This window comes from Acomys russatus, chromosome 29 (genome assembly GCF_903995435.1).
Source record: "Acomys russatus chromosome 29, mAcoRus1.1, whole genome shotgun sequence".
NCBI lineage: Eukaryota > Metazoa > Chordata > Mammalia > Rodentia > Muridae > Acomys > Acomys russatus.
In genome coordinates, this window is record NC_067165.1 from 11,272,228 (window position 1) to 11,283,420 (window position 11,193).

The 11,193-nt window shown below is 40.4% G+C and overlaps 1 protein-coding gene across 2 annotated transcripts in view; it reads left to right on the forward strand.

Annotated features, from left to right (window-relative positions):
* Positions 1 to 11,182, forward strand: part of Stil (STIL centriolar assembly protein) — a 42,291-nt gene extending 31,109 nt beyond the window's left edge. Inside the window, exons 13-16 of one of the 2 annotated variants that reach the window (XM_051171867.1) lie at positions 1,739 to 1,967; positions 5,760 to 5,955; positions 7,970 to 8,220; positions 10,316 to 11,182. In XM_051171867.1, coding sequence (XP_051027824.1) covers positions 1,739 to 1,967; positions 5,760 to 5,955; positions 7,970 to 8,220; positions 10,316 to 11,090 — 1,451 coding nt within the window. In that variant the 3' untranslated portion in view covers positions 11,091 to 11,182. The remainder of the gene's footprint in view (positions 1 to 1,738; positions 1,968 to 5,759; positions 5,956 to 7,969; positions 8,221 to 10,315) is intronic. The other variant, XM_051171868.1, reaches the window with a different exon arrangement.
* Positions 11,183 to 11,193: the final 11 nt, after the last annotated feature.

The window sequence follows — 11,193 nt, forward strand, 5'->3', positions numbered from 1 at the left end:
AGCCGAGGAAGGAGATGAGGAGACGGCTTAGTGTGGTGCCTGCCACACAAGCCTGAGGGTCTGAGTTCAGGCCTTCAGTACCCATGTAAAAAGCCAGGTATGAGCCAGGCGTGGTGGCGCACAACTGTAATCCCAGCACTCGTGAGGCAGAGACAGGCGGATTGCTGTGAGTTCGAGGCCAGCCTGATTTACAGAATGAGTCCAGGACAGCCAAGGCTACACAGAGAAACCCTGTCTTGAAAAACAACAAAGCTAGGTGTGGTACTGCTCACCTATGGTCCTGGCGCTGGGAAGGCTGCATTGAGAGGATGCCTGGAGCTCCATGGCCAGCGAGTCTTGCCTAGTGAGCTCAAGTTGAGTTCTCAAAAAATAGGATGGAGAGTGGTAGAGAAGGACACCTAACATTGACTTCTGGTATCCATATACATTTGTACATGTGTGCTCACACTTGCACATGTACACACCCATAGAGCACACCCAAAGAAAGAAAAAAATTAGTAGCATTTTTCTGTCTTGTAAAATTTTGTATTCACTACACTGTAGTTTCTTATTGTTTTGTTTTTGTTGGTTGGTTGGTTGGTTTTTTTTTTAAAGGGAGTAGGGGAAGAGGTGTTCAAGATAGGGTTTTTCTGTGTAGCCCTGGCTGTTGTGGAACTCACTCTGTAGACCAGTCTGTCCACCTGCCTCTGCTGACCAAGTGTGGGTTTAAAGATGTGTGCCACCACTGCCTGGCTATTGTTTCTTATCTGTGTCAATCACTAGGTCAACTTCTTTGGATCTAGAAATGGCTTACCCACTTTTGTATCTTTTATCATACATTGAAGCTTAATATCACTTATTTAAAATGACAAATTTGCACATTTTGGGGTTTTGTTTTGATTTGATTTGGTTTTTTGAGATAGGATCTCTCTATATAGCCCTGTCTACACAGGGACTTGCTCTGTAGCCCAGGCTATCCGGAGCTCCCAGAGATCTTCCTACCTCTGCTTCCCAAGTGCTAAAATTAAAAGCCTGCTCCACCATACTCAGTTTCAAAACAAATTATTAATAGTCATTTTAACTAAGAGACTTTTAGAAATATATTTACTTTACATATACTTAGCTTTCTCTAAAGGTATAGAATAAGAAAGACTGTGACTTTTCAAAATTTTTTTCTTAAAAAAAAAAAAAATAAATGTGTCAGATGTGGTGGTGCATGCCTTTAATCCCAGCACTCGGGAGGCAGAGGCAGGCAGATCTCTGTGAGTTAGAGGCCAGCCTGGTCTACAGAGTGAGTCCTGGACAGCCAAGGCTACACAGAGAAACCCTGTCTCAAAAAACCAAGGGAAAAAAAAAAAAGTAAAGTCAAATCTTAATGTTACTGATTCATTTTCATAAGATCATTCAAAGTAGAGCATGTTTTCATGATAATGCATGCCTGTCATCCAAGTGCTCTGGAGTGTCTGGAATTTATGGCCAGGTTGGTCTCTGTACCAAGTTTCAAAAACAAAATAAAAGAAAATGAGAGAAACCATTTCAACTTAAGTGTTTTACTTCTTCAAACCAGTGCATTAACAGTGTTTCCCAGGTTGGAAAATGTATATAGGTCATAGTGCAAGAGATTATTTGAGGTGGTGTACAGATAAGTGTCTTAATTTTATAAATCTATTTTTCTTTTTGGATTTTTTTTTAATGTTGATGAGCATTTTGCTGCATATATGTATGTATGTTCTAGTATCTGAACGAATTTATCCCCCAGGTGCTAGCCTGTTTTGGAATGCAGCAGGTGACGATCAAGAGCCCAACTCACAGCTGAAGCAAGATGATACCAAGATTTCCAGTGAGGACATGAATTTTTCTGTTGATATTAATAACGAAGCGACAAGTCCTCCAGGTAGCGCATCTTCATTAAAAGCAGTTGACATTCCCAGTTTTGAAGAAAGCAACCTTGCGGTGGAAGAATTTAATCAGCCACTCTCAGAGTCCAAGTAAGGAACTTCCATTCACTGTTTCACAGCACCTGTTTTTTTTGTTTTTTGTTTTTTTGTTTGTTTTTTTTTAACATTTTCTTTCTTTGCAGTGCTAAGGATTTAGTATATTTTATTTATGGGGGCTGTTTTTGTTTTGGATTCTGTTTATTTGAGACAGGGCTGCTTTTTTTTTTTTAGTTCTTTTTAGTTTTTTTTGAGACAGGGTTTCTCTGTGTAGCCTCAGCTGCCCTGGACTCATTTTGTAGACCTTGAACTCACAGCGATCCCACCCCTCCAAGTGCTGGGATTAAAGGGGTGCACCACCACGCCTGCCTCTTAATTTTTACATTTATATACACAGTAAAAAAATAATTAAATTTGGCATTCAAAATATGACCTCATATACTTTTTGTGGTAAAAACATTTAAAATCTGCTCTGCAATTCTGAAAGGCACCATGCACTATTATTTATTAGAGGCACCGAGATGTACGTTTTCTTCCTCTTTGAGGCACTGATATACTTACTACATTTTCATTGACGTTTTACATAGTAAGTGTCAGTGTAACAGAATCTCAAAGAGAACTTTCTTCAACTATTCCCACAGGTCAGATGTTGGATTTGTTAATCTGAGTGAATTGCAACATCTAAAGAGAGTTTCGGGGGCTGGAGAGATGGCTCAGAGGTTAAAAGCACTGGCTGCTCTTCCAGAGGTCCTGAGTTTGATTCCCAGCAACCACAAGGTGGTTCACAACCATCTATAGTGAGATCTAGTGCCCTCTTCTGGCCTGCAGGCACACAGGCAGGCAGAATACTGTATAAATAATAAATACATAAATCTAAAAAAAGAAAAAAAGCTTCAGCATTCTGTGTGCTCAGACCTCATTTTAGAGACCCTAATAATACAGAATTCCAAATGCCTGTACAACTATATTTGAAAGACACAACTAAATATTTACATATAAAATACAATTTTAAAATAATAAAAGATGTTTGTTTCAAAATAATAGAAGATGAACTGGCCAAATATAGAAACAAAGCTGGGCAGTGGTGGTCCATACCTTTAATCCCACCACTTGGGATGCAGAGGCATGGGGATCTCTGAGTTGAAGGCCAGCCTAGTTTACAGAGTTCTAGGATAGCCAGGGCTACACAGAAACACCCTGAGTCAAAGCAAAAAAGAAACAAACAATACAAAATTGACAAAGAGGTAATTTTTATTTGTTTGTTTGTTTGTTTTTTGAGACAGGGTTTCTCTGTGTAGCCTTGACTGTTCTGGACTCACTTTATAGACCAGGCTGACCTCAAACTCACAGCGACCCGCCAGCTTCTGCCTCCCGAGTGCTGGGACAAAGAGGTAGTTTTAAAAACAGATTATATGTGGTATTTTGTTAAACAGTTTTTACTTGAGTTAGGAGTTTTCCAATTATGAAATTTTCTATTGAAGTAATGATTCCCAAGTAATTTAGATTTTTCAGTAAATTTGGCAAATTTTAGCAAGAGTTTTATAAACTTTCAGCATGTGCTACGCCACACTTGGCACTTAGTGATCAAGCAGTGAGTAAAACAGAGTTCCCAATTGTATGAGTTTAACACATAAGCAGTAAAAATGAGATTGTTTCATGTAGTGACTATTTCTTAAAGAAAATAAACCAGGGTGGTCAGGTGGTGTAAGCTGAGATGGGAGTGGGGAGAGATATGCATGGGGTGTATTCAGCAGGTGGCACAGCACGGCTCTGAGCCCTAACATTTGAACAGTGGTCTGTCGATAATGAGCCACTCATGACATTATCTCTGAGAAGAATGCTCCGGTTGAAGGCAATGGCAAGTATACAGACCTGAGGGTATATGTCAGCTTGGGGTGCCTAGACACAAGCCATCTACCAGCGAGGCTGGGTGTGGTGACTGAGAGGAGACAGTAGAAAATAAGGTTAGAAACAGAGAAGGGATCCAAATTGGATAGAACTTGGTGGGTTTTGGATTTTTTTTTTTTTTTTTCATGTTCTTTAAAATAAAGGAAGGTGTTAGGCAGTGGAGCTCTGTAGTACCTCAGGCAGTGTCATGTGATCTTACCTCTGTAGTACCTCAGGCAGTGTCATGTGAACTTCCCTTGGGAAGAGAACTTAGATGTGAAGTAGCATGGGACAAGCAGACTTTGGGTGTTTTCCAAATTAAAAGACTTCTGATACCAATTAATATCGATTTATAGTTAAAAAAGCAAATATGTACCCCAAAAGCTAAAAAAAACCACATTCCTTTTTGTTTCATAATACTGTTTTAATCACAGATTCAATTAAATGTTATTTGTATACCAGTAAAACAGTCAGAGTCTATAGCTGGGTAGCCAGCATTTCGTCGACAGTGAATACTGAGGAACTGTTAGAGCAGAGTGTATGGCTCACAGTTTCATCTTTAACATGTTAAGAAATTGAGTGTTTGGATTTTAAATGGTCAATGCTGACAACACTAGTGCACATAAATGTATGATGTGAAATGACAAATATATTTAGGGTCATTTCAAAGTAATATTCTAACATAGTACAATTCAAAAATAGACTAATTTAATACTTACACGTTGAAGAAGGATAATAAGAAAATATTAAAAGCTTTTGTTTAAACATTATGTTTCTTAAGAGCAAAAACTTTGCATATTTAATATGAATATGACATTCATAGCACAGTAATCTTGAACCAGAGTCACAGCGTTTCCAACAGCTTTCGCTGGAGCGTGAAGGTGGGATGAGCGTGCACAATGCAACGTGTGTTGCTGTGTGTTCACAACAAGGGTTGCAGCGAACTCAGGATGTGGTGTGGACAAGCACTGCCAGAAGCAACTCGGACTTTATCTTGGGGTGGCTGTTAGCAGCCTGAAACTCAGCACTGCCCCGCTTCTCACTGGGGTTGGAGAGATGGTTGAGTGGTTAAGAATGCTAGTGCTTTCCAGAGGATCTGAATTTGGTTCCGAGCACTCGTGTCAGATGGCTCACAGCTGCTGTAACGCCAGCCGCAGGAGGACCCAGTGTCTCTGACCTCCACAGGTTTCCACACACATAACACGTAAAATAAATCTTTGGAGGCCAGAGAAATGCCTTAGGGGTTAAAAGCACTAACTGTTCTTGCAGAGAACCCTGGTTCTTTTCCGAACTCGGACATTTAACGAACACATGGAACTTGAGTTCTAGGGGCCCATGCATGCACACGGTGCACATAAGCTTAGACACAGGCGCTCAAGTGCATAAATGATAAAAGATTCCAGCCATGCAGCCATACCAGCTACTTCCTGCCAGAGCCACGGATGAGTGTTCTAACGAGAAATGTGCTTACAATGTTGCTTCTCCCGGGCGTTATATTTTTTTAATTTTGAAAGTAATAAGTGTTCTAAATAAAGTTGAAAAAACAAAAACATAAAGAAATACCACTAACTAAATCAATGTAATTAATAATTATGCCTTATGAACCTTGAACTGACAAGGATCTTTTCTATTTGAAAACTTGAAGTGAGCAAATATATATATTTAAAATGTTTAAATATCCTAAAGGGTTTTGCTGCATCAAATGTAGATGTTATCAGTAGCATATTTCTAGCCTTCAGTGAAAGTCACCTTAAATGGGACAATAGATAATTTAAACTAAAACAGTGCTATGGTTTGGTTTGCGTGCAGCCTGTCAAGATGGCGTTGCACCTTACTAACCAAGAGTTGATATACAAACAGGGTGCTTCTTGGGTATTACCACTTTCTTCCAAAATTACCGGACTTCAAATGTATGTTAAAAGTGTTTTGATAACTGTTAACCCTGCGTGTCCTTTCAAGCAGCTCTTCAGAGCAGAGAAAAGAACCTGATGTGCCTGTGTTCTTCCCAAATGCTTTGCTGGCTGAGAGTGTGGACATGTGCTTACAGACTGCACCAACAGAGGGAGCCAGTAACAGCACGGAATCACCAGGGGAACCAAAAGTTGAGCCTTGCTGGCCATCATCAGATAACCAGAAAATTTATCAGGACTTGTTGGTAAGTATAGACCATTTCATCGTTTGTGAGGTGGTTATTTAAAACAGGAAGTACTAGTTAAGGGTTCCCTAGATGTAAACTGGTTGAGACTTTGAAATAGAATCACTTTTGACTATTTAACAATGTGTAATTATTCAGCTTTTCATACATTTTGATAACTGAAATTGTAAGCTTTCAAGTTACCAGATTCTAGGTACAAGAACAATTGTTATTTTAAAATACAAATGTTACTATTCTGCCAGATTCATGCTATAGTTGGAACCAGGGGGAGAAAACACAAGCAACTTGAATTTGTGAGGAATTTGAAAATAATGGAATATTTATAGCATTATTAGCTGATTTCAGTTCAGGTAGGCAGATAATTTAAGAAGCATTTAGCTTAATCTAAGAAAAAAGACTAAGCTAAGTAGATAATCTCACAGTGACAATGGTAGCCTGTACCTTTGAGAACCGAAGAGAAATTATTTTTATTTCTTTTTCTTTCTTTCTTTCTTTTTTGTTTTTGTTTTTGTTTTTGTTTTTCAAGACAGGGTTTCTCTGTGTATCCTTGGCTGTCCTGGAGTCACTTTGTAGACCAGGCTGGCCTCGAACTCACAGCAATCCGCCTGCCTCTGCCTCCCGAGTGCGCCACCACACCCGGCTCCAAGGAGAAATTCTAACACAGGGACAGCAGTGACAAATGTGACAGGGTGAGAAGTATAGTAAAGCAAAAAACACAGAATGAATAGACTGGGTCTCCTTGGCTAACTTAGAGTGTGAATGTTCACTTCCATCTGGGAAACTTGGGATGTTTTGTTTCCCTGTTTGCAATTAATGATTAGTTAAACATGTATCAGTGGAGTTCTGTGCATTTAGCAGCAAACAGTATTTGTTATTTGCCTGCTGGTCCTAGACTAGTGCCAGCTTGTATGCTCGGGAAGGGATACGTTGTTAAATGTCTCACTCTGAAGAAGCATATTGCCAGTTTGCAAGTGAGTGATTTAAATAGTAGTAATTTTTTCTTATGCTTTTTGTTTTTATTGTAATGTATGAGGCCAGGGGATAGGGTTTTACTATGTACTTCAAGCTGGCCTTGAACTGACAACTCCTGTCTCAGCCTCCTTAGGGCTGAGATTATAGGCGTGTACTCCCAGGCCTGCTGTTTGCTAATAATAATATTTTCTATTTAAGAATTTTATACAAGCCAAGTGTGGTAGCACACTCCTTTAATCCCAGCACTTTGGAGGCAGAGGCAGGCAGATCTCTGTGAGTTTGAAGCCAGCTTGGTCTACATAGTGAGTTCTAGGACAACTATGTAGCATAGTTATATGAAAAAACAAAAATAAATAAATAAGTAGATAAAGAACTTCATATAGATTTATATTCATCCCTTACTCCATTCTGCACCTGTTGGCTTTTTAAATATTCTTACTCCTGTAGAGTCTGATGGACTCAGTAGGATGGGCTTCCACTTAAACATAAACGGTAGCCGGGCAGTGGTGGCACGTGCACTTGAGAGACAGAGGCAGGCAGAGCTCTGAGATTGAGGCCAATCTGGTCTATAGAGCAAGTTCCAGTAGAGCCAAGGATACATAAAGAAACCCTGTCTCAAAAAACAAAAAGAAAGAAAGAAAGCCAGCTGTCATGACTCATTTTTCTAATCATAGCACTCAATAGGCAGCGACAAGTAGATCTCTGAGTTCAAAGCCAGCCTTGACATTTTGTTTCTAAAATAATAAACAAACAAACAAACTTGTATAATTGAAAGTATACTAAATGCTTTATGGAATTTGACAAAATAATATTGAGCCTTTCTATGGCTTTATCCTAAAATCTTAAGGTTGAGGGCTAGAGAGGGGGCTGGGCAGTTGACAGAGCTTGCTCACTATTGGAAGCCTGGCTCACAACCACTCCAGCTTTGAAGGCACCCATATGCACACAGACATACACATAAAGAAATAATGAGTAAATCTTTATTTAAGCAAAGATCTTAAGATTGTTAGTGATTTTAAATGCATTCTTTTTCTTTCCATAGGGTCAAGTGAACCACCTACTAAGTAACTCCTCCCAAGAAATAGATGAACCACCTAGCAAAGAGATAGTTATCAACCATGAATGCACCAAAACCCAAAATACTCACCATGCAAGGAAAAGCAAACACAGCCCAGGACTGCCAGACAAAGATTGTGTACTCAGTGCAACTATTAAACAGCTAAGGAGCCTGGGAGTGAAAATTGATTCTCCCACTAAAGTGAAGAAAAATGCCCAGAAAGTGGATCATGCCAGGTAATTTTAAGTACTGTTTTAGAAGATGAATAAATTTTAGGTATGTTGTAGCACTCCTGAAAAGTGTGTACCTCGGGTCCCGTGCTTCACCATTTATTGAGAGCCTGCTATATATGGAATGAAAATATCTTTATATTTTCCAGTCTTCTAGTGGGAGAAGAAAACATAGAGGACAGTTGTTTTATTGATTTATTCTTTTATTGGTATCTCTCTTGCTAACAAAATACTAGAAAAGAGAAATGAGTTTTATTGGCAGTGTCTGAAAGTTTCCCTGAAGTGGTGGAGTGACACACCCATTCCCAGTGTCAGTCACACACTCTCTTGTTAGAAAGCACAGGCGTTCATTTTAGCAATGTGTAGCCAACTATTAGACCCTGCTGTTTAGATTCCTCTCTACCAAAGACAACCTCAGCATATATACACATGTTAAAAAGGAGATCAAATCCGGAAATTATATTATTAAGGTAGTAAGTTTTCTGAGAATTGTTTTTTGTTATTAGAAAACTAACAAAATTTTCTAGATTAAAAAATAATATGGGGCAATACAAGATAAAATATAAAACTCTCCAATCGAATTCATGGTTACTTTAAGCATTTCCTTCATATTCTCCTAGAAATGTTATTTAGGTGTGTCCTGGGAACTGAACTGGGTCCCTGGAAGAGCAGCAAATGTTCTTGACCACTGAGCTGGCTTCCCAGGCCCTTTCTCATGCTTTTAAATTTATTTATTTATTCTTTTTAAGTGTAGCAGTGCTCTGTCTGCATGCCAGAAGAGGGCGTCAGATCCCTTTATAGATCATGAGCCACCATGTGGTTGCTGGGAATTGAACTCGGGTTCTCCGGAAGAGCATCCAGTGCTCTTAACTGCTGAGCAGGCAGCCTCACTCATGCTTTTAATAGCTGTACTCTGTTTTGTTGTACCCATGCACTATGATATGTTGAACCCTAATCCTTTCTTACAGAACTTTTGTATATTATTTAAATCAATGCTTAGTAAGTGTCATTCTGCAATTACTTGTTCAAATTAAAGTTATGAATAGGTGTTTTACCATTGCTTACCAAATATTATGCTCATTTTCATCTTTACCAGTAGTACAGGAATAAGGTGAACATTTTGTGTGTGTGTGTGTATGTGTGAGAGATACGGGGGTTGGGGAGAGGGAGAGAGAGAGCGCGAGATCTCAGGGTACAACTTGGAGACAGTTATGTACTTCCACCATGTGGTCATTAGGCTCAGCAAACAAGTGTCTTTACCAAATGAACCATCTCAAAGGCCGTGAAAGATAGAGACTCAGGCATATGTGACCTCCTGGTGGTTTCTCCAGTTCCAGGGGATCCAGGGCTCTCTTCTGGCCTTCGGGTACCAAGCACATATATGATGCACATTTGTACATACAGGCAAAACATTGGTACACATAAAATTAAAATAATTCTTTAAGGAAAAAAGCATGAGAAAGAACTACATAGACCTTTTGGAATCCACAAGTTCCATATGCTTTTTGTGCAGAGCTGTGTTTGTGTGAGCAACTTATTATATAGACCGGGTTCCCGTTAGCTTAGTTGACTCTGTGGGTCTTCTTGCAGCATTCTTGTCCCCTCCAGGTCCTTCCCAACTAACCTAGACCCATGGGGGCTTACATTGACAGAAGCACCAACCAAAGAGCATGCACAGACTGGGCCTAGGCCCCCTACACATACGTAACCGATGGGCAGTTTGGTCTTCATGCGGGTCCCCTAGTAAGTTGAGCAGGTGCTGTCTATGACATGGACTCTGTTGCCTGCTTTTGATCACTTCGCCCTAATGAGGCTGCCTTGCCTGGCCTCAGTGGATGAGGAGGAGCTCAGTGGTGACGCAGCTTGGTGTGCTGGGGTGGGTTGGGGGTGGTTCTCCTTTTCTGAGGATGGGGGAAGAGGGTGGGCTGCCTCCTGTTTATAGTGTGCACCCTGAGTGTAGCTGCACCATAAGGACTTAAGTCTGAGTCGTCAGTTAAAAAGCCCAGTAATCTTAAAGCCGAAACCTTTATTATTTCTGCAGAATGAAACTCTTACTGCTTAGAATAAGGTAAAGGCTGCCTTTCTTTCTTGTGTCTTCCAGTGTTCTGGCATGCATCAGCCCAGAAGCAGTGATCTCTGGACTAAACTGCATGTCGTTTGCTAACGTTGGCATGAGCGGCTCAAGCCCCACTGGTGTGGATTTGAGCATGGAGGCAAATGCCATAGCTCTGAAATACTTGAATGAACATCAGCTGTCACAACTGTCACTCGCTCGATCAAACCAAAATCACTGTGACTCATCTTTTGGCCTTCTACATATTAATTCAGACAGAAACACAGTGGGGCTTAGCCTAGTTTCACCAAGCAACATGTCATTTGCAACGAAAAAATACATGAAGAGATATGGACTCTTACAAAGCAACGACAGTAGTGAGGATGAAGAGGAGCCTCCCAGCCATGCAGGAAGTGGGAGTGACCACGTGTTGGACAGAAACCCAGTGTGCAGACCTGCACAATTCAGTCATCAGAAAGAGCCTTCTCAGAGTGCTCGTGAAATAGCTCGGTGTTGTAGCTATGGCTCTGAGGACACAGGCACAGATATGCCAGCATTGAGAAACATCACAAATGAAGCTGTGCAGCCAAGAGCAACAGAGCCCCTGCAAGAAGACGCCACTACTTCACTAAGGAGTCTTAACCCAAGCCTTGCAGCCAACCTCCGAACTGGAAAAGCCGAGTTTACTCGGCACCCTGAGAAAGAAAATGAAAGGGACAGTGCAGCTTTTCCTCCTGCGACTTTAAAGCAAACGGACAGCATGAATTCCGTGGGCACCTTCCTAGATGTAAAGCGCCTCAGACAGTTACCGAAACTCTTTTAACTCTTTGCTCCTCCTTTGTGGTGTGAGGACTAGGTGTATATTGATGGAATTTACGGAAGCCAGATCTTTGGGATTTTTGTTTGTTTTTCAAGACAGGGTTTCT